Source organism: Paramormyrops kingsleyae, chromosome 14 (genome assembly GCF_048594095.1).
Source record: "Paramormyrops kingsleyae isolate MSU_618 chromosome 14, PKINGS_0.4, whole genome shotgun sequence".
NCBI classification, from domain to species: domain Eukaryota; kingdom Metazoa; phylum Chordata; class Actinopteri; order Osteoglossiformes; family Mormyridae; genus Paramormyrops; species Paramormyrops kingsleyae.
Genome location: NC_132810.1, coordinates 14331561 through 14358835, shown reverse-complemented (window position 1 = coordinate 14358835; position 27275 = coordinate 14331561). Strand labels below are relative to the sequence as shown.

At 47.9% G+C, this 27275-nt stretch overlaps 1 protein-coding gene across 3 annotated transcripts; it reads left to right on the top strand.

Annotated features, from left to right (window-relative positions):
* The first annotated feature begins 563 nt into the window (after nucleotides 1–563).
* asap3 (ArfGAP with SH3 domain, ankyrin repeat and PH domain 3) lies at nucleotides 564–26395 on the top strand. 3 transcript variants are annotated; one of them, XM_023842502.2, is made up of 26 exons: nucleotides 572–912; nucleotides 7210–7282; nucleotides 8678–8823; nucleotides 10123–10197; nucleotides 10305–10354; nucleotides 12749–12851; nucleotides 13668–13753; nucleotides 14065–14140; nucleotides 15358–15444; nucleotides 15535–15644; nucleotides 16068–16137; nucleotides 16260–16347; nucleotides 16531–16579; nucleotides 17199–17365; nucleotides 17477–17610; nucleotides 17720–17811; nucleotides 22079–22259; nucleotides 22728–22813; nucleotides 23130–23245; nucleotides 23341–23408; nucleotides 23491–23595; nucleotides 23684–23888; nucleotides 23980–24202; nucleotides 24657–24822; nucleotides 24897–25028; nucleotides 25172–26395. In XM_023842502.2, the coding sequence occupies exons 1-26, from the start codon at nucleotides 787–789 to the stop codon at nucleotides 25244–25246; spliced, it is 2889 nt and encodes a 962-aa protein (XP_023698270.1). In that variant the 5' UTR covers nucleotides 572–786; the 3' UTR covers nucleotides 25247–26395. The 3 variants fall into 3 exon arrangements, with proteins under 3 accessions (XP_072555470.1, XP_072555469.1, XP_023698270.1); XM_072699369.1 differs by having other exon boundaries at nucleotides 564–912; nucleotides 17199–17610; nucleotides 23133–23245; XM_072699368.1 differs by having other exon boundaries at nucleotides 567–912; nucleotides 17199–17610.
* Nucleotides 26396–27275: the final 880 nt, after the last annotated feature.

Below are 27275 nucleotides of genomic sequence, written 5' to 3'. Positions count from 1 at the left end.
CCCACATGTTGAAAGTCAATGTGTGATGTGTGTGATCAAGTAGGAGCTGTTGCTTTGGAGAACATCTGAAATTTTCCTGCTTAAATACAGCAGCCTTGCTTTTACCAGCCTGTTACCTTGGTTACTACCATCATGCAACTGTGACTGAAGCTGAGGATCACACAGGAACCGTGGGGAGGCAGTGGGCATCAGTGGGTGCTGCCATTGAGTCTGAATGAAACTTCAGGATTTTGCAGTGAGGACACAAGAGCCCCATGACAGCACTGCTAGCAGTCTCCGTCCGTGATTCGCTATTTGTAGCGTAAAGATAACACTGTTTAATCTTGAATGCAAGAAGTACAAATAAACTTATTCAGACTTTGAGAGGTTTACTCTCTCAACTACAAATCAAATACTGTACAAAAATATCCATAGATTTGAGTTCAGTAATAGACGCTGAATAATGAGCTGGTATCTTGACTTTATCGTCAGTGCTGCAGACAGAGAAATGCTAACCTTATAAACTCGATCACCATTTCCAGGCTGCCTTAAAGCGATGTTCGAATGCCCTGGATGAGGAGCGGACGGCCAGGTGCCCACGGCACTTACGAGAAGCCCCACCGCACGCTGCGCACTCACGTGACGACGGCGCTGCTCCCCCGTGCGGTAGCGAATGGAGCGCAGTCGGCTTGCGTGCGCTCGCTCGCTCCGGGTTCGCTCGCGGGACGCGGGTTACGCACAGACGGCGCGGGTTTGCAGCTCGAGCTGCTCCCTTTCTCTTGGTAGTTTCTTCGGGTCAGAAACAAAATGCCAGAACGGATCAGTATTTCGGAGTTCGTCTCGCTAGCGAATGAGGACACGGCCTCACCGGGCACGTCCAGCTTCCAGAGGAAGATGAGCGACTGCCGGAGCACAGTGAACACGTTGGAGGAGGTTGGTGAGACCTGAGGCTTGTTTACCTGTCTGGGGACGATCAGTTGTCGACGGGGACGCCAGGGATCTTGAGGGTGTTTAACAAAGTGCATGAGGTGTGTATGTCATGGGAAGTTAACTTCGTGGCCACTTAGGGAGAAGTTCAATCAATCGTAAGTTCGTCTGCTGTTCAATATTTAAACGGATACTAAAGCGGTGATCATAGTTAGTTCAGTAACAGCAATGGGTGGGGGACTGAACCGTTCTCTCATTTTTGAGGTCTTATCAAATTACAGACCCGTTCCAGTAAATTGATACCATGCGTTTGTAGCCCTGTAAGAAGGGAGGACTGCTGAGATTTTTTGTTGCACTGGAGACTGAAATTCTCTTTATTTTGAGACCGTTTGCAGTAAGGGTTTGGCATGTATTAACTTGGTGACAAAGATGTTATTTTCACTTTGGAAAAAAGCGAAGCACGAACTTGACAAGTAAGTTTAAAAAGCAGTTCAGTGACATGACAGTTAAGTTCAATATAGCTGCAACATTGTTCACCAGCTAAATTATAAATCAGCTGTTTGCACTAGGATTAAATCCTGGTTGCAGACAAGAACGCACCTGTTGCTTATTTGCCCACTTTATTGGTTTCCGTCTAATTGGTGGTGTTTGCGCTGGAGTTTAAAAGTAATTTCAGAGACATCTGGTATTCCTTTGCCCTTTTTGTGCCAGCAGAGCCACATCCCAGACACACACCGAAACGTGTATTATTATTTAAGATGTCTGCTGTGCCTAACAGGCAGCACTGGGCACGATTCAATGTTTTTTTCCATATTCTGCTTTGTCCATTATGGCACCTGAAAATCACCGGGACTTTCCCTTCGGATGAGAAAGTTTAAAAGCTTTAGAGCCAACTTTGATTAACGTCCCTCCACACCTTGCCCTGCAGCCCATGCAGTTTAAAGTCATAAGCAGGATCTCAGTGTCTACCGATACTGCCAGACACAATTTCCATAGTCCTGTGCTGATACCCCTGTTGTTCATATGGCCAAATCAAGCACCACGGTAATCCCAAATGTTGGGCTTGTCCTGGAGAAGGACACTACTATTCTAGAACGCTCCTGCTTCATCCTAGCCCTCGCGGAATGTTGTCATTGATGCCAACATCTACTTTGTACATTTAGCTCCATATCATATTCATTGAACCCATTCTAGATTTCTCTCCTGTATGGTGTAAGGTTGCAATGGAATGAGATTTTCTTTGGTATGATAATCTTCTCACGAAATATCATGGTTTCGTGGTATCTCAGTGTACAGTATTTTACAAATTTATTTTTATTATTATTGTTACGGCTGCTACTGTTACTATATGACTCTTAGAGGAATGAAAACAGAAGGGCTGTTTGGTTAAACAAACGCTTCATTGTGTTTGAGACTTGAAACATTTTTAATGGAAGTATGTCTGTTTCCGTTTTTACAACAAAATAAATCCAATAAAAAAGAAAACTGTACATCTCCTGTCAGAACAAAACTAATCAGGAGGAAAAAGGATCTTTCAAAAAAAATCTGTCTTTAGATAATCAATAAAACTTTTCGCCCTCAAGCTAAATGTATTTTATAAATGTAATGAAAAATATTGGTTAAACCATAATAAAATATGTCGGCTATACTGTCAAGCTAAATTTATAAAAAAAAAACGTTCAATAACAAACACACCTTTTAATGACGTTTGTAAATGTATTTTATTGATTCAAACGCTTGCTGCTGCAGTAAGGGTGAACTTGAAACTTGGGTAACTTAAAACTCACGATTGCGTCATCGGCCGATTTGTACCTGGTGTATACCACACATCAACAACGTTACATTTTATGGCTGTTCCCAATTTGTACCACTTCATTTCACACCCCCGTTAATATTTCTTCTACGGACTGCGTGTGAGCAATCTCCACTATCCCAGAATGAGAGAGTCAGCCAAATATTTAAGTTTTGGATTGTTCTTTCTGTCTGTTTATTTGAATTTCTGCATAGTCGCAGTGGGGTGACTGTATATGTCTCTGAATATATCTAATATATTGTGGGCAGTGGAGGCTTAATGGTTAGGGAAGCGCACTTGTAATTGAAAGATTGCAGGTTCGAATCACCGACCAACAAGGCGCCACCACCAAGCACTGCTCCCTGGGTGCTGAATTACCCCCCCCAGACCACTCTAACTGCTGTCTATTCATGTTTATTAAATTACCATTTGAAAGGAGAGCTTTTAAATATCTTTTGTCCTTGTAGCTGCTAAATACACTCATTATTAAAACCATAAAATTGTCTGCCTGCTACATTAGAATCTTCATTGAATAAGTGTTTGTGAAAATGTTAAGGTGTTTAGTCGTTAAGCACGTTGGGACTAGTGGTGTTATCATAAACTAAAACTGAAATGAAAACGAACACTAAGTAAAAGTTAATTCGTGAACTGAAATAAAAATGAAAGCCATATTTACAAAAGATTTGTTATGATTTCGTCATTTTATAAATCGAGCCTCATGGTTGTTACAGGGTGTGTGCTGAGTGAGTGCGGTCCCTTTAAGGGCCTGGTGTTTATTGATGTGGCAGGAGACATCTTAAGAAGTTATATTGGTTGCTGGTTAATAATCAAGGTGGACGTGCGTCGTCACTTGCGAGAAATAGTTCGACTTTTTCTTCCAGTTTCTACAGTATACAGTTTGTCAAAAAAAACGAATGGTCAAGTTGATTTAATAGACAATATATTAATAGATAAAATAGTCGGTAGATTAATCTATAGGAAAATAGTCGTTAGTGGCAGCCCTAGCATAGCGTCATCAAAGAGATGGTGTTTTGTTGTGAGATTCTAGGATCTCTTGTTGTCCCTCCAGGCTTCCATCCCATAGTGTTGTCAAGTAGATTGTCTGTCTGTAGTAAGATCATAGAACTTGTTGTTTATTTTCTAGACTTCTGTATGGTATAGGCAAGGAGATGGTTTGTAGTGTATGATCATAAAATTTCAGCATCATGCAGTAACATGCTGCTTTCAGTTTAGGCTACATCTACATTAATGTTGTTGAATATGTCCATTTATCAAGTGAAATGCAATTTCCAGACTTTTCTTTTCAGTTTACTATATTGTCGTGTTCTTTTTGAGATTCTCACATTATTTCACTAATTTGCTGACTAGTTTTGTGCAATCTGGCTAGCTGCATAAATTTGTGAAAGTCTGCCCCTGGTGGCAGATCCCTTATTCTACATAAAGTGACAAGGACCATTAAGCAAAACAAAAATGTGGAAGTATATGTGACATGACTAATAGGAGCCTGCATAAATCTTTGAACATGGATTTTTGCCACTGATTATGCAGTTTTTTTTTTATTTGAATTTTACGAAGTTTGACCTCCCAGATCTAGTATGGTTGTCATCAAGGAACTGGTTTCTTGTTATATTCTGGAACCTATTGTTTACTTTCTCGACTTCTGTCTTGTATAAGGTTGTCAAGGAGATGTTATCTACTGTCAGATCCTGGAACCTGTTGTTTTGTTTCTTCCAAGGCATCGTCATGGAAGTGGTCTTTACGATCTGATGGATCTCAGCACAGTTTCATTTCATTATATGTATTTAGGAATTGTGGGAATCTGAAATCTTATTTGTGTGAATTGTTTGCTAGTCTATTCGCTTGTGACTTTCTGTGTGTTAAAAAATGGTGGTTCATATATAGCTTTTTGTACTGCTTTTTGTGTGTGCATGTGCGAATGGATCGTCTGTGCAGATGATAAGATTAATAAGTGGGAATGAATGAGTGTGTGAGATACTACAGGGATTGTAGGAAGATGGGGGTGTCGGCTGACGTGGCTCATTCACAGTTCTCGTTGATGTTTATGATTTCTACGTGGCTGGGGGCCACCCGCTGCTGCGTGGAGCTGCTGGCAGCAGCACGTCTGCCTGTGTAGCATTTTTCTTTCTTTCTGGTTGTAACCTTGTGCTGTTGCCTTGTTCTTGGATACTGGGGGCTGTTCATGTCTAATCAAGGCACTGTGCAGGATGGCATGATCAGCATTTGTTGCTTGTTCTTTATTGAAGAAATTCTACAGTGATCTACTTGCCACCATGAACCATTCTCATTTCGGTGGATCACCCCCCCCCCCCCCCCCCTCCCTTTAAGGTTACAGCAGGGGTAATGGCTAACTATTCTACCCATCTTTTAAACTGGGTATTAACACCTTCAGGTTCGGATTCAGGGCCAAGAGTGCAGCAGCATTGGCTGAACAGTGGTCACCCAGGATCTGAACCATCAGGCATACCTTTAAGTCTGAGGTTCATTTTCAGCCTTGCTTCTTAAGCATAACCTGTCCTCTTCAGTGGCTGCTATAGAAAGCTGTTTGTTTTCAGAGCACCGCTTGTTGCTGTGATTGCTGGAATTTCACTTGCGGAATTTCTCCATGTAAATTGGTTCTATTTATGTAGGTGATAGATCTCAGGGTCTGGTTCTGAGCTTTGGTCTAGATACGGTTCAACAAGTCCATGAACAGGTGTGCAGCACTGTGTGAGTGTGGCATTCCACCTGCCTGTTGCATCTCGTGTAGCTTTTCCTGCACATCAGATGGGAAGGTGCACCTTGCCACCAGCTACACCATGTAGCCTAGCTTGTTGTTTCCCAGTGCAGATCCTGGAACCCCTCTGCCCCATTAGGAATCTTCTTGTTCCATGTGTAAGGTGTTGTGTGGGAAGAGATTCCAGAGTCTTCAGTGGACCTTGAGGAGTCAGACTGTATAGAGACAGTGAAGCCTTCACAGACAGCCCCAGTACTCCAGATGTACTCAGCTCTCGTTTCCATGGCACAAGACCAGAGGCTTCATAAAGCAGGCTGTGTGACTGGGCTCCAGATGATCTGTGGTGTAGTACTTCTGCTGGAAAATTTGCTAATGGCTAATAAGTGTCTAAGAAGGGCATATGGAATGATGCTCTGCATGGCATTAACCCTGAAAGGAGCAGAAAATCTGCCAAGGGGTGGACCATATGGCCAAAATGTCATGTCAAGATATTTTCGGTTAGAATAGAACTTGCGTATAAAAGAAACTAATCGTATCAAAAGTTCTTAAATTTTTTTAATACTTCTAATTTCAGAAGTTTCCAATAGGAATGCTTCGGTCAATGACTGTGCACTTCTGAACCCAGTGTACAACAATCACTAGCCATAAATAAATGAGTTTGGTTGTGTTGCCACCTGTTGTATAAATGATATCTTTGCCAAATTTGCAAATGACAGTAGATTTGTCCATGTCAGATATTGCAAATACAAACCATTTCCACACAAAGCAGAACTTGCTGCACACTCTGTATTTCCCAATAAATAAACTTTCATCCCCCAATAAATACCTTTTGTATTTAAATGATTAAGTTGTGCCCACCCCACCCCCCACTTCAGTGCTTATCGCTTCCATGATTTACCAAAACGGTAGCATTTAGTTAACTCCGCTAACCGAATTTAATAAACATAAGGATACGCCATAAGAATACGATCTGCTTATCAAATTGTGAGCTGAAAAGCTGGCGTCTGGACAAATATTTACGCTCATCATCTGAAGCCCTGCTGATTATTGTACATGCCTAGTCTTAAGCAGTTTAATTGTAACTGAACAAGTACTAGAAGCTCAGCCTAGCCACACTTATGTCTAGTCAACTCTGTTACGGTACTTATGTTGTAATGTGCTATTTGCCTCACTTGTACGTCACTTTGGATGAAATTGTTTGCTTAAATGTACTTAAATGTAGTTCTGTAACGCGATTCTCATGACAATTCTGACACGTGCAACTTGTCACAATAGATGATTGTCTCTTTGCTCACCAGCACGTCTGCCTGTGCTGTGTGTGGGTCCATAACTGCTTCTCTGGCATTTATACTTGTTGGGCCCAGTTCCACAGCTGGAGTCGGCATTCTGAGGCGCGTCACGAGCACGCCCAGCGCACTCAGCCTGGGAACAGCCCGATGGAGCCAAACCGGTTCTGAGGATCCCACCAAAACTGGTGCAGTCAGGCCTTGCGATCCAGATAAATATTTTACTGCCGTTTTGCTTGTAAACATAATTGAGCTCTGTTGTCTGTCCAAGCACTTGGCATCTATGTTTATGACGTTTTAGGATGAATGTGAAAGATCCCCCCCCCCCCCCCCCGAGGCAAAATGCCAACCGGAGGCATTTTGGGTTGGATCCAAAACCTGGGGATTTTGAAATCACTGAATCACCAGTTATGTTTTCTGTGCAGTTGTGCAAAGTGGCCATGTGGTCCAGGAGACAGACTCTTATTGGCTTCTGCTTTTCTCTTTTGTAGTCCTTAGAGATGGATCAAAATGCTCTACTAAGGATGAAGAAGATGGTGAAAGCCTTGCACAACTCTGGCATGAGTAAGTGGATTAAACGGCTATTCTTCATTTATATTCTAGTGTCACTGTTAAATAGACATTCCTGTGCACTGCTGATAAAGACAACATGTGTGTATGATGTCATCTGGCTGTGGGATAGCTGACCTTCCAGTGATCTGTTGGGTCTAGCCCACATGGTAACTATTGTGTTGATGGTTAGATTGTGTAGGGTAAGCGTTAACCAGTTCCTCTTCCCATATCCATTCCAGCATGATGGGTGAACAAGAAGCAGAGTTCTTGTACTAGGAGGGGCTTTGTGGTGCCTATGTCTGCATCATCTTCACTCTTCCTGATTGCGCATGCTTCCTGATTGTCCCCACGGCCCACAATCCTCCGGCAGATGGGTCGGCTGGTGTCATCAGTGTAGTGCGTGATAAGGAGCCCTGAGGTGCTGTTCGTGTAATGTTTGCCCAAGTGGTAGCTGGAAGCGCATTACGGCACTCGTTACACTGCCCCACACTGCCTGGGTGCTATGAGAAGGGAGCCAGAGGGAAACACAACAGGTGAAGTGGGACAGGAAGAGCCCCTTGATGAGAGGCTTTTGGGTGGCCTGTTGCGCTGACCCAGTTCAGAGTTGATTACAGCGCTCTTAGGAGACTTGGGTACATGTTTGTATAATAATTATAACAACCACCATCGGTTTTCAGTTGCAGCAGAGTCTTTTCCTTTGGCTTTGTATCGCTCTGGCTCTGCGTCTTCCAGACTCTTTAATATTGCCTAGCAGTTGCATGGCTAGTCCTCTGTAGCCTCTGGCTTTGGCTGCGTCGCAGTGAGCCCTACTGCTTCACCTTCTGCCTGTGCAGCTGCTGGCTGCAGTGAGTCGTCACGCAGAGTTTCTGCTCTGCTTCCTTCATGCAGAGGTGCCCCCTCCAGGCCCGCCTGTTTCCCATTTGTGGTGTTTTTTTAAACGCTCTGAGTCAGGGGGCCGCCTTTGCTCTGGGGGAGGGGGGTAGTCTTGTGGTCAGCTGTGAGGGATTACGGTAAAGGCTAGGGGGCCCTGCTCGTTTCCTGGTAGCGGCTACATGATGGCTCTGCCGTGATGTGTCACTAGCCGCATTGTTATTTCTTATCTAAAGTACACACACATGTACATATATATACTGTGTGTATGTATAATATATGTGTGATAATGAGGTCCAGGTGTCCTTGGCTGCTCCTTTTAGTCTGTTTACTCGCTGGTAACTGTTTGTTTCTGGGCTGGTGGCTATTCAAATCTTGCCTGCATCTCCTCGCATCTTGCCTGGCAGGCCCTGGTTCAGCTGGGTTTAAAGGCCCAGGAAGACACGGAAAAGGCCTGGAACATCTTCATCTCGTGTGTTTGGTCTCTTGAGCCACTGGCCCTTACAGGCCCTGAGTGTATGTTTGTGTTTGGTCCAGCGTACGTGGAGAGCAAGGAGCAGTACATCGAGGTCCTGGAGAACCTGGGGAACAGCCACCTGTCCCAGGACAACAATGAGGTGTCCACCGGCTTCCTCAACCTGGCCGTCTTCACCCGTGAAGTGGCCGCACTCTTCAAGAACCTGGTGAGAGAAGCAGTCAGGGGTGGCTATAAGGGGATGAGCTGGGTAGGATTTGCACACTAGCACTCACTCCTTGTGTGAGATTGCTGATGGGAATTGAGGCGTCTACATGCTGCACGGTGATACCTTCATTATCACTTGCTGTTAAGAGTGTCTTTCTGCACACTCCTATATGACCATGTCCACCTAATGCTGTCATCATCCATCCAACAACATCCGTCCAGGGCTGTCCCAATTCCTTAGGTGGGAGCATTTGTGCTTTCTCTCATTTCCTGGACCAACATCTTTGCACACAGACAATGGGCCTGTTCGGTAACGGCCCCAGGATATGGGCTTGGGTGGGGAGAGCATTAGAGGAACTAAGCCCAGTTCAGCTGGGCACTGGCCCATCTGGGTCAGGGCAACAGCTGCAGTTGAGGTGGGGGTTTCTCAAAGGGAACATTAATTAATTCCAGACCTCCATGCTTGAAGGGATGGGCCTGCCAGCCCCCGCAGCCTGCCTGCCTGCTGGGTCTTTAATCAACTTTTCACTGGGGATGTGAGGCCTAGAAGAGGGAGCATGTGTGTTTACAAGACATTCAGATCTCTGTTCTCTCAGCCATTTGAACTCTGTCACTGGCAGTGAGCCACACCTCACATTGGTTTGCTGTTTTTCACCTTGCGCTATATTCTGTAGGTTTAACAAACATATAATGCTAGGTATTTTATGCAGCAGGTCACAGTAACGGTGACCGAGGCAGTTCGGTTCCATGATAACTAAATTAGTTTAGAAACTGACAAACCATAACCTGGATTGAGATTCACCCAGATAATTATCGTTCTCTCAGGATCATGGAGTTTGGTTTGCTGTGGATGTCCATGACGATTACCTAGCCTGTGGGGGGTGGTTGCAAACTGGCTGTAAACCAGCAAAACCAGTTAACCCTCTCACACACCCAAACCTGACTGGCAGCACCGGCTAGAGCCTGGCTGGATAGGGGGGTAGCATGGGCAAGCCTGGGGGGTAAACAACAGGAGGGAAGCCCCAACTCTGGCCACCTGAAATGTCCTGACACACTTGCTCCATTTCTGCTGCACTATTTAACCAGGCTGTGAAGCTGATGCTGTGCTTGTTTGACCTGAAGCTGTCCGTGTGTTTGATGTGAATCATGTCCCTTTACATCACGGCTGTCAGAAGGAGCCCAGCTGTACAGATGGGTGGTCACTTGTGCAGAATGGAAGGTCAGCTCTGGATAATGACCAATCTGCTGGAGCTGTGGGTCTGACCCAGGCGGTTCTCTGTGCCTTTGTGGATCCTCATAGGTGCAGAACCTGAACAGCATCATATCCTTTCCCCTGGAGAACATCCTGAAGAGTGAGCTGAGAGATGGGAGACAGGTCGGTGCCGGCAGGGTGTGAGGAAGACTAGGCCTGCCTGCTGTGTGGGCTGCTTTGGCAGAAGCAGGTTTCTGACATGATCTTCCTCATCCCCTCCCTGTTCCCAGGAACTGAAGAAGCAGATTGAGAAAACCTGGAAAGACTATGAAGTCAAACTGTACGTTTCCCATGCTGTTCACGCCTAAGTCTAGATATACAGTCATGCTGCCAGAATACAGAGCTTCTGCCAAACTACACAACAACAACCGCAAATGACAAATGCTGGCCCCCCATGATAAGCCTGCAAAGTGTGTGAATCCTTTGGAGGGCTGGAATGGCTGAAATATGGTCTAATCTTCATGTAATAATATTAAGTAAAAGTCCAACACACAGCCTTTTGCACTGGCTTACCTTAACACATGGGAAGAGGTACGTGGTAAGTAATGGGACCTCCTTCATTGGCATTAAACACAGCCGAACACTGTCTGCAGTGACTGATCAGACCTCCTTCATTGGCATTAAACACAGCCGAACACTGTCTGCAGTGGCTGATCAGACCTCCTTCATTGGCATTAACCACAGCCGAACACTGTCTGCAGTGGCTGATCAGACCTGTGCACTGCTTAGGCACTTTGCCCATTCCTTTACACAAAATGCTTTGGTTCCTGTATATTTCTGCAATGTCTCACTTGAAGGCCCTGCTTCAGATCAGCCACAGTGATTCAATGGGACTGAGTTCAGTTGTTCTCACATAGGGAATTTATTCTGTTTGAGCTACACTCTTGTTCACTTTTCTGCTGTTTTTGGGATCATTGCATAACCCGACTTCTTCTCAGTTCTGGAACCCAGACGGTCTGACATTCTGCTGTGGAATATCCTGAAGCAGCTTTCATTGGTTCCTCACTGATTGCAGCTCCCAGACCCTAAACCAGCACAGCAGCCCCACACTGTGACACTGTCACCGGGCTTCACACTGGGCATGAGCCTTTGCTGTTGCTATGCACTGTTTTGTTTTCTTCAAACACAACACAGGGTACATTTGCTAAAAAGCAAAAAGTTCAACTTTTTATCTTGTCTGTTTTCTCAGATGGACAACATTGTTTGTTTGTTTGTTTTGAAGGACAGTGATTTCCTTTGATGTAACTTCCCATGAACATCAAAATTGTTCTGTTTTGCTTTTGGTAGACTCACGAACCCATCAGTTCCTCAAGATTGATGTATACCTTTTTGTAGAATCTCTGCTGTAGTTATGGCGTAGCTGTATACCCTACCCCCATAGCCTGATGCACGCCTCCCCAGATATGCAACTACACATTGTGCTGAGGTAGACTGTAACAACTATGATTGGTCCCCTTGGTACCATCGCTCTTCCTCCTACGCAAATGTTTTGTTGTTTGTTTCCAGCTGGGGGGATTTTAATGTGGGACAAGTTGTGTTTAGCTCATTACTAGTCTGCTGTTCTTGCCACGGTTGCAGTCATTCTTGCTATTAAAACAAACTCGGTCGCAGCTGTTCACGCCAGGGCTGCTCGACATTGGAAAATGTAAGGTATTGCGGTGTGATTCTTTAGCGATAAATATTGTGATATTTATAAAAGTCTAAAATAAATTTCCCACAAACCTGTCTATGAGTGATTTAAACAGCAATGATGAAAATGATTATAATTGCCTCAGAGAGCACATGCGGAGCTCCTGCAGTGCAGTGGCAGTAAACTTTAAACTGATTTTTAAATGCTAGATCATCTTGAAAGGGATTAGTCATTAATATTGTAAAACTAGCTAAGTTTTGTTGCCTGTAACAAAGTAAAAGGTTTTAGTGAAACCTTCAGCATTCAGCCATATAGTATTTTGGTGGTGTAATTGCAGGGCAACAGACACACCAGTGCAGAAGTATAAATGCACACAACGGTGACGGCTCTGTGTAGACTTGACGCATAATATATATATCAGCATTTTGAGGTCACTCTAGGGTTCTTTGTCACTTGTTTCCTTGGGCCCTCACACTGATCTTTGTATGACGTCATGCCTAGAGAGTGGTAATGGCACTCAATTTCGTCTATTTCTAAAAGGACTGCTGGACTATGGATTGACGTAGGACCAAGTTTTCTGAAATCTTTTTGTAACCCTTTTCCACTCTTATGAGCTTCAGTGTCTCTTCTTCTGAGGTTGACTGGAATCTCTCTTGATCAGGCCATACTGCAGTTGAACAAAATTCTGTTGTGAAGAACAGGTAACCAAAATATCCAGACTCCAACATGTGACTCCAATTACCCAATTAAGTGACCTTGATTTTTTCTCTTTTCAGAGTACTGTGCTGTGTGTATTTGTTAAATAAGGCTGTCCTTATTCATTATGACTCAATTGAAGATCAGGTCCTGTTTTAAGAGCTAATAATGCAGTAATCCAGATAATTCAAGAAACGTAAAGCTTCTACCAAAATAACTGGTTGTAATTGCGTCTTCCTGAAAATACAGAGTACTGCCAATGTGTTAATTTTCCAACCCTTCTTTTTCTGTCTACCTTCACCCCATCCACTCCACCTCCCCTCCTAATTTTCTGTTTCTTTCTCTTAGAGTGAAGCTGGAGAAAGAACGGGAGAAGCACCGACAGCAGGGGAGTGACATGGCTGAGGACATGGAAAGAGAAAGGAGGACTTTCCAACTGCACATGTGTGAGGTGAGAGGGAAACCTTCCAGCTGTAAAGGATCAATATGAGAGGGAGACTTTTTGGCTGTGTGAGAATGAGGCGGGAGGGAGACCTTCTGGCTGTGTGAGAATGAGGCGAGAGAGACCTTCCGGCTGTGTGAGTGTGAGGCGAGAGAGAGACCTTCCGGCTGTGTGAGTGTGAGGCGAGAGAGAGACCTTCCGGCTGTGTGAGAATGAGGCGAGAGAGAGACCAGCTGTACGAGAGTGAGGGGGACACCGTCTAGCTGTATAACAGTGGGGCGAGGAAGTTAACTTCTGGCTACTTGGGTGAAGCATCTTTCCAGTCCATACCTCTCCTGTTATCTCCTGATTTTAGTGGAACTTGTAGTTCCGGGTGCCACCTTGACAGGAGAACAAAAGAGAGCTTTCAGAAGATTACAGAAACATCAAGGTGTCAGTGCAACTGCACATTAGCAGTTTTGTCTGAATAATCCCACTGTGGTGCTGCATGTGTGTGAACTGAGAGCCCAAACCATTCCTTCTACATAGCATCACTACTCATAGCTGGGCCTGATATCTAAGAGCTTCCATTCCTTTTGGAAAGATGTGGAAAGTGCTTTGAAGTACATTTCTTGGTGACCTTATTTTGTTAACCGTGTAATACTACCTCACAGTGTACCTATGGCCTGAAAGGCTCTGCAGCAGAACTACCAGGAAAGTAGGTCTGCTTTACATTTGGACTCCATTTCAAAGAGCCTCATGTGAGCACGATATTGCAAAATCCCAGCTACCCTGTCCTCCAGCTGTGGCTTGGCTCGATGACTCGCTGCCTCTTGAAATTTTCAGTACTTGCTCAAGACCCAGGAGCTCAAGATCCGACAAGGTCCAGATCTTCTGCAGAGCCTCATCAAGTACTTCCAGGCCCAGCTCAGGTAAGTTTCCCCTCTCTCCCAGTTTGCTTGGAACTTTCCCCAGATCCTGGAACCTTAACGGCTTTGACTCTTGAAACCTGAGCCGCCCTCAGCTGGAAACAGACCTTTTTTGTTTTTACAGTTGATTAGTTTTTGGAGAAGTTACTCTTGATGGGGATACGATTATTTTAGCTCTTGACTCGCTTCTTTTGCGCTGTGTCTTTCCCCCTATCCGTGTTTTTGGACCCCTCGCTGTCAGCCGGTCCCTCTGTATACCTGCCTGTGTCACCTGGGGCTCCAGCACTTGAGTCGTGGTCTGTGTCTCTCCTCAGCTTCTTCCAGGATGGACTGAAAGCTGCAGAGCACCTCTGTCCTTTTGTGGAGAAGCTGGCTTCCTCGGTGCACACGGTAATGATGAGCGTCACTCTGTCCGCTTGTCTACCCCCTGGCCTTTCCGTCTGCCTCCATCTGCCTGTCTGTCCTGTTTGTCTTCACCTAAGGCCTGGCATGGCTTTTTCTTGATCGGTGGTGACCGATATCCCACGATCGTTAATCTCTCCTTTCCTGAGAACCCATTGAGCTTCCAGTGGTTCTGAGTTTTGCAACAGCTGGATGATATGCATAATCCCACACAGAGGTGCACAAACCTGTATTTAATTGTAACTCGTTTGATCAGCAGTGCAATCAGAAGTAATCAGGAGATAAGTTGGATAGGGTTCAGCAGCCTCTTGGGGTCTGTCAGCTTGGTAGGTAGATCCCAAGTGCTGTGTACCCCAAGCTCCTCTCCTTCCGGCCAGACATTAGTATTGGAGACTTTTGAGAGGAGTCTGAGCACTGAGTGACTGATTTAAGGCTCACCTTCCACCCTTCTATTTTAAAACTGTCAGCCCTCCCCCCGAAATACACACCCAGAATGCAGCCCAGAGAGACTGACAGTGACAAGCCCCAACGATCCATTTCCAGAGTAACCAGGTAGTCGACTTGCCCATGAAAACCAGAATCATGGACTTGCAGAACCGGTTTTGTGCCACTGCTGGGATCAGTAGGCCCCCCCCACAGATGCCGCCATAAGTGCTGGCAGTAGTAAGCAGGAACCTTGGTGGGGTCCTCCCGCTCCGAGATATGAGTGGGCTTTGACTCGTATGCCCATGTTTACAAAAGCTCCTTTTATTGGGGCAGTGGTGGCTTAATGGTTAGGGAGGCGCACTTGTAATTGAAAGATTGTTGGTTCAAGTCTCTGACCAGCAAGGTGCCACTGAGGTACCCTAAGCAAGGTATTGACCCCAAGCACTGCTCCCCGGACACTGAATTAGCTGCCTCCTGCTATGTCACGATGTCACATATGGGTTAAATGCAGAGGACACATTTGATTGTTGTGCACAGTGTGCTGTGGTGTGGTGTGTCAACAATAATTACTGATCACCAGATTCTAAATTCTAATTTTAAATTCTACACATAAGCCTAAATCAGGCAGCTTGGAGGCATTTTTTAATTCTCAATATTTAAATGTGACAATGGGCAAGGGAGGGGAGGGGAGGGGAGGGGAGGGGCATGCAGTATGGATGTCAACAGACAGTTGCTGAATCGGTAATGGGCACCGTCATGCCTCCTCTGCCTCGCCCCAGGTTCGGCAGGACCAGGATGAGGACCTGCGGCGGCTCTCACATCTGCGGGGCTCTCTCAGGTCGCTGCTGCAGGTGGACGGCAAAGAGGTGAGCTCAACCGGGGTGTGGCCTCCAGCAAGGGGCCCGAACCTTCAGCCCTCAGGTCCTCCATTAAGTGCCTGTGTCTTTGATCCACAGGACAACCTCAACAGGAAGAATTCAGGAAATGGATACAGCATACACCAGCCACAGGGCAACAAGAAGTATGGCACTGAGAAGTCCGGCTTCCTGCTGAAGAAGAGCGACGGGTGAGGGTGGGGTATTCCCCAGCGGTGCCCACAGGGGGCGCTCTTACTTCTCAGCTCCTTCACTGCTGTGCCAGCAGCTGGTGTTGTGAGCCTGAGAGTCTGAGAGCCGGGGATAGACTTGGGATCCGTCTCTGGTTTGCTGTGCTTTCTGGCAGGAGGGAGTACAGGAAGGCTGGGTTTTGTGCCGTCGCACATCTGTTCCTCATCAGCAGAACTTGGACGGGTCCTGAGAGCGTCGGGAAGGGAGTGATATTGCTGGGAATGTGTCTGTTTGGGACGAGTGTGCACTGGAGGCCGATGTGTGAGCAGCATAGTGGGCTTTGGTAACCGAGAAACACCACGGGTTCCCTCCCGTAGAGGCCCAGCACTCTGCTAAAGACGTTGCTCCAGCTTCGCTTCATGCTGTTTAATCTCTGTCCACAGGATCCGCAAAGTGTGGCAGAGGAGGAAGTGTGGGGTCAAATATGGCTGCCTCACCATCTCTCACAGCACGGTCAGAGTTCACCTGAGTGTACCTGCCTGCCCCCCCTCACATAAGTGCCCCCCCTCCCCGCACTCACTCACCTGCCCGCCTGCTCTGTCACTCACCCCTGTCTGTCTGCACCCCACCCTCAGATTAACAGGCCCCCAGCCAAGCTCAACCTGCTCACCTGTCAAGTCCGACCCAACCCCGATGACACGAAGACCTTTGACCTGATCACACGTATGTTTGCCCTGACTTTTTCTGACCATCCATCCTTCAGCAGTGACACGTGAAACTTGACTTCATATTTATCTGACTATTAAACTCCATATCCTGTGTCTTACCGTTATGAGGGGGCATAGTGCTGTGTGTGTGTCTGTGTCCGTGTTTCTCTTCTGTCTCACACACCCTTTCTGTCCCCAGACAATCGCACCTACCATTTCCAGGCTGAGGATGAGAGGGAGTGTGTCATGTAAGTAACAGCTGTCTGCTGTGTGCCGGCTGACCCCACCCCCCTGGCACAGCTGTCTGCTGTGTGCCCGCTGACCCCACCCCCCTGGCACAGCTGTCTGCTGTGTGCCCGCTGACCCCACCCCCCTGGCACAGCTGGGCAGAGGCCACAGACTTAATTGTTCAGTCGGCTCATTTCTGGGAAAACATACCATTTAAAATAAATCGTACTGTAACTGCAATTAAACCTTAGAATTATTAGCAAATTATTAACAGGGGCTGCATTAAAACGTCTCGACGCTCAGGAGTTCTTTCCATCAGAAAGGGAGCAGGAGGAGGAATAGGACGGGAGTGTAAAACTAGAGCCTCTGCTGCTTCGCTGGCAGGAAGTGTACACAAATCAGCTGGGGGGGGGGCGCCGCTCCATGCTGATCTGGGATCAGGTTGAAGGCAGGGAGACTGTCGGAGTGTTTGTATGACTATTTGTGTGGTCGTGGTCTTTATCATCACCACCCTCCATAATGAGTGAACCTGCATTTCAGCCTAGCAGCCCATGTGAGAGAGAGCACAGGGAAAGGAGGGGCTGACCCTTTTGGCCCCGCCCCTGGTATTGACCCCCCCCACCCTCCCATGTCCCCCAGATGGGTGTCTGTGCTGCAGAACAGCAAGGAGGAGGCCCTGAACGCCGCCCTGGGTGGGGACCAGACGTCCTTCCAGGACAGCGGGCTGCAGGAGCTGGCTCGCTGCGTCATCGCTGGCCTGCCCAACCTGCCTGGCAACGAGACCTGCTGTGACTGTGGGGCCCCAGGTGAGGGTGGTGGGGGTGACGGGACGTGCAAGGAGCAGCTCCTTCCGGAGTCCGGTGTGCAGTCGCACCACTCCTCCACTCCCCTAACCTTCACTTGTCTCTGTACACTAGATCCCACCTGGCTGTCCATGAACTTGGGCATTCTCACTTGTATAGAATGTTCTGGCATCCACCGGGAGCTGGGTGTGCACTATTCTCGGATACAGTCGTTGACCCTGGACATGCTGAGCACATCTGAGCTCCTGGTGAGTCAGACCGGGGTCCCGTTTCTGCTCTGCCGCTCTGCCCCTCTGCACGTGTGCTGGCCCTGGTCACACTGTCCTAAGCTCCACACCTTAACCTCCCCTCCCCCAGCTGGCCGTGAGCATTGGCAACTCCAGGTTCAATGACATCATGGAGGCCGGCCTGCCCAGCGATGCCGTCAAACCCTTCCCTGGGAGTGACATGTGAGTCGTCCCATGTGTTACTTTCATTGACGAAAACTATGATGCGAGTTTATTCAACAACAGAGATTGATGAAAACGAGACGGTAATAATTTATGATGCCAAAACTATGACAAAATGTTCTGACATTTTCGTCAACAAATAAAAAGCCGGAAAGACATGTCAGCAGCCGATCCAGTCAGGAGAAGTATTTAAGGTGGCCATATATTTCAAACGACTACCAGGCAAAATTAAATCAAGCACAGCGGTAAGAACAATTCTGCATACATAAAACTATACTACCACCTTGTTTGTTCTGTGTCATGCCACAACCCTAGAGGGTGCGGAATGTGTTTGATGCAGCAGACCCACCTACAGGGTGCACATAAACGTTTTGTGGCGAGTACGAGTCATTTTAATAAAGGAGGTGACAGCTCTTTCTAAATGGAAGTTACTATCTTTATTAACAGCCACTATTGGTTTAGTACTAGCAGCAGCACAGACAGGGAAGCCAACAGTTTACATGACATTCACCGTTACACGCCAATGAAACACTCACATTCCACGGCAAACACTTATTTTCTATACAAATCAATTCAGGTGAAACAAAAAATGTTCGTGTTCATGGTTGCAAACTCTTTCAGACTCTCATGCAAGAAATTAGCTGCATCAAAAACGTTATGGCAGTTTGCAAACCCTGCAGACTATTTACAAAGTAATAAAACTTACATACATGTAAATGCGTGTGCAGAATAGAGAACAGAAAACCTCACTCCATGCAGCTGACCAAAGTTGCCAACCCTGCATTTTATTTTAAATGAGTAAAATGCAGTTTTCGACTGAAGCAGCTTATCATTCCTTTGCTTTGTTACTTGGACAAATACAAAACGAATGATTAAACATTATATGCGTTTCTTTTTGTATGTTTTCTAAATAAGACCGCGTGCCCATACCCAACAGTAATAGCGATTAAAGCGATCTATTCTTTTAGTATTTATGTTAAAGCAAGACTTTTATTTTATTACTGTTGTGTTGAAAACACTTAAATTTAATAAGCACAAAAAACATATTACATAAACACGACTGTATTGTGAGTTTCACGGCTTTTTTGGAGGTCACCGACTCCGCTGCTGTGAGAATTACTGACTGTCTCGTTGTTTTGATGGGTTAGCGGTATACTAATGCTATTGCTTATTAACAAAAACCAAAGGTATGATACACTGAAGAATGTTGCAACTGGTGTTTAAAAGGAGCTCGCCGGTTCTATTGATGATAGGACCTTTCTGAAACAATCTCGGACCATGAAATAGGAAGGCAATTCACTTATAGCTCAATAGGGTAATCAATGTTTTTTCCGCACCGCGAATGCAAGGTTTTCTTCGGGTTTCACGTATTTTCTGTTTGTGGGCGTGTACTCCGTCGCCTCGGGCCACTTCTGATTGGTGAGCTTGACTGTCACATAAGGAGCACGGCGCTTGTGATTGGTGAGAAGACCAAGATTTAACAATACTGCCATAGCGTGGTTGCTTTTGAAAATACCATCAAAATACTGCACATCGCTGAGTCCTCTCTGGATGGACAGAAGCCTAGTCTATGCCATATCAGGTAGGAAACAATGTTCTGACATAAGGACAAATTTCACATTTGTTGAGGAAGAAAACAAGAATCAGCACATGGCCGTGTGGGGCTGTAATGATAGGGAAAGCCACCACGAGCTTGAAACACAATAAAATGAATAGAAACATCCATCCATCCATTATCTTCCGCTTGATCTGAGGTCGGGTCACAGGGGCAGCAATCTAAGCAGGGAAACCCAGACTTCCCTCTCCCTGGCCACTTCATCCAGCTCCTTCGGGGGAATCCCGAGGCGTTCCCAGGCCAGCTGAGAGACAGTCCCTCCAGCGTGTCCTGGGTCTTCCCCGGGGCCTTCTCCCAGTGGGACATGCCCGGAACACCTCACCAGGGAGGCGTCCAGGAGGCATCCTAATCAGATGCCCAAGCCACCTCATCTGGCTCCTCTCAATGTGGAGGAGCAGCGGCTCTACTCTGAGTCTCTCCCGAATGACCGAGCTCCTTACCCTATCTCTAAGGCAGAGCCCAGCCACCCTGCAGAGGAAACTAATTTCGCTTGTATTCACAATCTCGTTCTTTTGGTCACTACCCACAGCTCGTGACCATAGGTGAGGGTAGGAACGTAGATCGATTGGTAAATCGAGAGCTTTGCCTTTTGGCTCAGCTCTTTCTTCACCATGACGGCCCGATGCAGCATCTGCAAAAAGCAGAGACTTAATCCCGAGGTCACCAAACCGGACACCCTCAATGCCCTGGCTGCACATAGAAATTCTGTCCATAGAAACTATGAACAGAATCGGTAGCCCTGACAGAGTCCAACCCTCACCGGAAATGAGTCCGACTTATTGCCGCCCATGCGGACCAAACTATGGCACCGGTCATACAGCGACCGAACAGCCCTTAAAAGGAAGCCCGGCACCCCATACTCCCGGAGCACCCCCCAAAGGACTCCCCAAGGGACACGGTCGAATGCCTTCTCCAAGTCCACAAAACGCATGTAGACTGCTTGGGCAAACTCCCATGAGCCCTCCAAAACCCTGCGGAGAATATAGAGCTGGTCCACTGTTCCACAGCCAGGGCGAAAACCACACTGCTCCTCCTGAATCTGAGGTTCGACAATCCAGCGGACCCTCCTCCGAATAGAACCCCCGAATAGACCTTACCAGGGAGGCTGAGGAGTGTGATCCCCCTATAGTTGGAGCACACCCTCCGGTCCCCCTTCTTAAAGAGGGGGACCACCACCCCGGTCTGCCAGTTCAAAGTCACTGCCCCCGATGTCCACGCGATGCTGCAGATGTGTGTCAACCAGGACAGCCCTGCAACATCCAGAGCCTTGAAGAATTCCGGGCGGATCTCATCCACCCCCAGGGTCTGGCCACTGAGGAGCTTATTAACCACTTCAGCGACCTCTGCCCCAGAGATAGGGGAGTCCAACCCCTAAGTCCCCAAACTTTGCTTCCTCATTGGAAGAGGTGTTGGTGGGATAGAGGAGGTCGTCGAGGATCCCCCCCCCTTCACCGACCCAAAATATCCAGAGTTGAGGTCAGCAGCGCCCCATCCCCACCATAAACAGTGTTGATGGGGCCCCACCCCCAGGCCTGGCTCCGGGGGGGGGGGGGTGGTGACCCACATCCGGGCAGGGGAAATCGAGGATCCAATATTTTTCTCATCATTAGGGGTCTTGCGAGCCGCACTTCGTCTGGTTCCTCACCCAGGATCTGTTTGCCTTGGGTGAACCTACCAGGGGCATAAAGCCCCAGGCAACTTAGCTCCTGGGATCATTGGAACATGCAAACCTCTCCACCACGATAAGGTGTCGGCTCCAGAAGAAACAGATAGTTGATTTTTGTTTTAATGTATTTGAAAAGTTCACTGTCATGGACTGAACTAGGTGCTGAAATAAGTGTCCAGTTGGTTTTCACTAGTCTGATACTTATTTACTTTTTGAAAGAGGATACTTCAGTTTGTTTTTTTTTTTATAATAATATGAATGAAGATGCGTCAGATTTTGGATATATTTAAATTTTAGTTAATGATAAATAGTTCATATAAAGCCATTTTAGAATTAGTGCAACATTTCAAAATATAAACTCTACAACAGTTAAGTCTGCGTCCTTAAAGAACGAATGTTCAAACCTAATGCCATGCCAAAGTAACAGCTTCAGATTTACCGCATGTCCTCAGATAGTGGCCGAGGCCTTTATGCAACTAACACACATTTCTAATTGAACCCGAGCTGTCGCTTTTTTCCTGGTTCATCTGCCTGGTGTAATCTGTGGTCAAGACCGAAAGTCCATCGAGTCAGTTCTCCATGCCAGCCTGTGTAGGGTGGCAGATTGAAGGTCGTCTCCCCAATGTTACAGTTCGTAAGTCGCATTCCACTAGAACTAGGAACTAGGAGTCCAGCTCAGATGGTGCCACCCCAGACACCATAAGGACATGTGGGAAGGAAGGGAGAGAGCTTGGGTGGTCAGAACATGCATAAATATTCCTTCAGAATCCTGGAGTAGATGAATAGACCAATCTGCATTTGTTTTAGTCGATTAAATATCCTGTAATTGTTGTTGATTAAAACTAGACTAAAACAAAAAAAAAATCAAATGACTAAAACTAAATTGCATTTCTGTCAAGATTAAGACTAAGACTAAAAGTAAATCAAAATATGCTGTCAAAATGAACACTGCCAGGAGTTGATCATCTCCACGCCCCTCCCCCCAGGAGTGCCAAGAAGGAGTACATCATGGCTAAGTACGTGGAGCGGCGCTACGTTCAGCGGAAGGAGGACGACAGCCCGCACCGCGTGTATGATGCCGTGAGGACACGAGACCTCCTGGACTTACTGCAGCTGTATGCTGAGGGCGAGGACCTGGCCAAGCCAGCGCCCATCCCAGAGGGCCTGGTGAGGTGCCGATCGCTGCCGGCTGGGGGGTCTATCTGGCCTCGTCATTCAGACACCATACCTCCCCTCATCCTCTGTTCCCTTCCAAACTTCAGCTGGTCTCTCCATTACTTCCTTCGTCATCTGCCTAGGATATTACAGTAGCTTCTCCCGCCTTGAGGCGTAGTGGGTAATGGGGACATTCCTGCAACACTGAACACAGGGTGTGACCTGAACCCCAGGGAAGAGTTCACAGCCTCACATGGTCAGGTGCTCAGCGTCTGGCTCTGTCCCTGCTGGCATGAATCTCTGTCAGTGGTCAGATCAAAGGCATTTCAGCGAGGATCAGAAACGTAAACTGGGACCAGTGTCTCGAAGCAAATTGAAACCTGCCCTGGACCCTTAAACAAGGACAGGAGCCGTGGTAATACAGCCAGGCACCCTTCTCCACATGTGAGCGGGCATCTGTAAGTGTTTCTTCCTCGTCAGGATCTACTTGAGACTGCTCTTCACCTCTCCGTGCGCCAGGCAGAGAGGAGCTCCCTGGCCCTGGTGGACTTCCTTACTCAGAACAGGTGAGCTTGCGGCTTAACCCTGTGCTGTGGTGTCACTGCCGCTCAGCTCTGATGTCATAACCCTGTGCTGTGGTGTCACTGCCGCTCAGCTCTGATATCATAACCATGTGCTGTGGTGTCACTGCCGCTCAGCTCTGATGTCATAACCCTGTGCTGTGGTGTCACCTCTACTCAGCTCTGATGTCATAACCCTGTGCTGTGGTGTCATAACCCTGTGCTGTGGTGTCACCGCCACTCAGCTCTGATGTCATAACCCTGTGCCGTGGTGTCACCACCACTGAGCTCTGATGCTACCTGTCCACAAATGGCTCCACAGCAGCTGCCTGGAGAAGAAGACGTCAGAGGGGAACACGGCCCTACACTACAGTGCCCTGCACAACAAGCCAGAGTGCGTCAAGCTGCTGCTGAAGGGCAAGGCCGTGTTGCACACAGGTGCGTACTGCCCACCTAGTGTGTACTGCCCAACCACTTCTGCCATTCTCACCTGCAAGCCCTGAGGGTTAAAGGTCATGCTTTCATTGGTCCAGTGAACCAAGGCGGAGAGACGGCGCTGGACATTGCCAGGAGGTTACAGCATGCTCAGTGTGTCGAGCTGGTGAGTGTGGCTGCCGGCTGTCGTCTTGGCTGCCTTTAAACTCCCGCCGGCTTGCATTCCTTTCTGCCATTTCCCACCATAGCTGGAACTGGCGCAAAGCGGAAAGTTCAACTCGCAGATTCATGTGGAGTATCTGTGGGAGGCGCCGGAGCTGCTGTGCGACAGCGAGGATGACCTGGACGACAAGGTGTGACCCCCACCCCCTGCCTCTGTGCCCCCAGCTCTCCCCCACCACATCTCCTTTAACTCCCCTCTGAATGCTCCCCTGACCACAGGTCTCGCCCCGCTCCACCCGTGGCTCCCTGCATCCCAGCTCCTCCTCCCCCTCCCCCTCCCCCTCCCCAACCTCCTGGTGCTTGGGCAGCAGCATCTCCAACAAGACGTACGAGAATGTGGACTTTCTCTACCGCAACCCTCCCACCAACAGTGCCCCCTCTGGTGTCGTGCCGCCACCTCTGCCCGCCAAGGCTATCCAGAGAGGTGTGTGATTCTGTGGCGGAGCAGGCTGGGTGTTTGAAGTCTTTTCCCCCTTCACTCCAATGTGGCCTTACATCAGTGTCCCCCCCCCCAGGGCGATCAGAGCCACAGATCTATCCCTGCTCCCAGGATGGCAGTGCCCTGGTACGCCACTCCTCGAACCCCTGCTCCTATCGGCACAGCCCCCCCTCCCCGTTGCAGCCTGGGCACGCGGCACACCTGCAGCGGCAGACTGTGTGCTGGGACATTCCAAGCTTGGGGGGTGCCGACAGCAAGCCCCCCCTCAGCTCACCGCTAAATCACCTGGGACCTATCAGGTATGGGTCTTTCTGCTGGGACCCCCCCCCCCCCCAGCAGATTGTGCTGTTGAGGAATCTCTGTCCCTCTGTAAAGTAAGCCCTTCCTGGGGGCCAAGAACGGTGGATCCTTTGCTCCATGTAGGTATGAAACAGAACTCTAATGTCCCCTGAGCGAGTCGGGCCTTTAAACAGGCCCCTTATGGGTTTAACAGCCATGGTAGTTTGGCGGGGGGGGCTTCTGAAGGCTGGGTGTAGCCTTTCTTGGATGTGTGCCTGGTGGATACATAACAAACCACCACACCTGCTCTGGTTATTCATCCACATTCTGTGCAGGTCTGAGCATGCACTCTCTAGCAGACTCAGCCTTTCCTCTGTCGACCTCTTGTGGCCATTCTGCCAGTTGCAGTTTCAAGTTTCAGCCCAGGCAAACTGCACAAATTCACCGCGTCGCCTCCTGTCTCCTCGCCTGCAGCTCGGGGAAGACCACCTCGTACCGGCGGACCAGCAGCGGCGGGCAGGGGAAGTGCCCTGTGGCCTCACCCACCTGTGGTGGCATCCCTGATGAGCAATACTGCAGCCCTCTGGGCGGCAGCTCACCTACGGGGGGGCCTGTGCTACGCTCACGGAGGAATGCCATGGTCAGGGCAAGGCCGAGGTACGGGGGGGCTCTGTTCACACAGAGCGGTTTGGTGACCACAGGCTCTCCACGCAGGTGTCCCAACAGAAGCCCAGGCTGAGGCGTGTCCAGGCGCTGGTGGACTGCCGGGCCGTCTCTGCAGACAACCTGGCCTTCTACAAAGACGAGGTCATAGTGGTGACGGCTGCAGATGATCCGCACTGGTGGGTGAGTGACTGCCTGGCTACCCCAACTGGTCATCCCATTTACGGTGCGGCCTCTCGCTCGGCATCGCATCCCAGCTACGCCGTCAGCATCCCGGCATGAGCGGCTTCTTGCTCCGTTACGTCTCACCCATTTTCCTTTCTCAGGTCGGGCACATCGAAGGTGACAAGTCACGCTCTGGATCCTTTCCTGTGAACTACGTGCTCAAACTGGCCGACTGACCCCAAGGGGACCCTGCCGACCCTCTTCCCCACCCAAAGCTTCCTGACCCTCGTCAGTAGAGAAGATGGTCTGCATATCTGTAGACAAACTGATGCTAGCAGCTGCCTCCAGGCTGGATTTTAATTGGATGACAGGGCAAGGATGCTCTAGAAGTAGCTTCCTGTCAGCCAGCCCCTGCCACCTGGATCTTGCTGCCCCTTGAGTTCCGACCAAACCGAGAGACTGTGGATCTTGTGGGTGTCACTGGGATGTCATCCCATCTCACCATGTCACCGTCATTCAAAACGTGCCAGACTCAGCACAACTGGAGTGACCTGAACACAGCCAGGGCCCTGGACGTGCAATTAGGAGCAGGCAGAGCAACTCCTCCACCTCTCTGATGGGGTTCTGTTTTAAACATTATCGAATCACATGTCCCACAGGTGGCAGACTGGTGTGCAGTGCATCTGCCTGGGTGACCCTCATTTGTTTTTGGGCAGGTAAAGAATCACACGCATGCTGATGTTTACTAGCTTGCTGGTGTTCTGAACCAAAGCAGAGCTGTGTCCTCTCCTGACTGAGGATGGCAGAACTGAGCTGTAACCCTGTGCTCTGTAGCTGCTGGCCTATGTTTACACTATTACCGTTAAAGTCGGGTGACTGGTATTTCCACATACCGGAATTGTTGGTGTGGAAGTTGTTTACTATGATTCATTCAATTCGCATTGCAGGAGGGAACTGTGTACTGAAAGTGTGTTAAATGTAACTGCCGAACCTGCAGTATGTTCTGTTTTCACCCGAATCTGGTTATTAATATTTAAAGAGTTAGATGTTTGGCCCTTTGACTCCCGCTTCCCAGATCCCGTTCCTCAGATCCACCTGCCTTGTTTTTCCTAAAGCAAGAATTTCTGTATTAACTACTAATGAGTTTCTTGTGCATTGGTAAAATCGTGGTGGAACATTGGAACAGGAGATAAATAATAAAAGGTGTTTTTAACCTGGACTCCTTACCACCTAACCGTGTATTAAGGGAAGGATAGAGTTTCCCTCTTCCATCTGTGTGTTTGGGTGCATTTTTTTTTTATACTGAATCATGTATTTGGATCTCGTGGTGTTAGTTAATATTTTATTAAACCTCAGTAAAATAAAATAACCCATCATGAAGCCCACTTCCCAACTTGGTCAGCTATCATTAAACTTAATACCCCGAGTTGTGCTTCTGGACCGGTACCATCTGTGTGACATCCCTGGAATGCTGTTCCATTATTCTCATAGTCATTCCTGTGTTCCACTTTCAGCGAACACAGCTGTGTTTTGTGCAAATGGATGATTCACTGTTGAAAACAAGAACGACCTTCAGAGACGTACATAAAGCTGCTATTGCTTTCTTGTCCTGCTATCCCTTAGGCCCGCAAAGCTCTCTGGGACGGAGATGGCCCACCTTGCTCCCATGGAGTCCTACACTTTCTGTTCTTAGATAGCTTCGTCCTCAAGGGCATGACATCTGGCTGTTTGCATGGCTTCATACGTGCGGCGCTAACGTGCGGCGCTAACGTGCGTACATGGGCAGTGTGCGTTTTCCCCCAAATCCCGCAGGGTCATACTGTACCTGCTCTGCATGCCTGCTGCTGTTCCGCAGCAATGATGCTTATGCCTCATTTTGGGAAAGGCATGCATGTTGGTGACATTACGATAATACACTAAGAACTGTCATTTCACAATACAATCGACCTCGGTTGCAACATTCCCCGTCGCGGTTTTCATACATCGCATAAGAAATGGGAGCTTTTGGGAGTTCTGTGCAGATGACACACAAGAAGTTTAGCACTGTACTCTTAAATGCATGGAATATAAACAGCGCCAGGCGTGCTTGCAGCAGTCTCTCTTGGTATCTCGCACTGGCCTTTGCATCTTGTGTTTTTCCTGTCTTTTTCTGCTTCTCGCCTGCAAAGGGGACCAAAACATTTTCTGCAGTTTTTCCAGATCGCAGTGCTCTACCCCCTGCAATGTGCACTGACTGTAATGATATTTTAGCATCCCGCAAGAGAG

Coding starts and splice junctions, on each gene's coding strand:
- asap3 (XM_072699368.1), top strand. CDS start 787: ATGCCAGAACGGATCAGTATTTCGGAGTTCGTCTCGCTAGCGAATGAG. Junction 24,823..24,896: donor GCTCACGGAGGAATGCCATG/GTCAGGGCAAGG, acceptor CTCTCCACGCAG/GTGTCCCAACAGAAGCCCAG. Junction 25,029..25,171: donor CAGATGATCCGCACTGGTGG/GTGAGTGACTGC, acceptor TTCCTTTCTCAG/GTCGGGCACATCGAAGGTGA.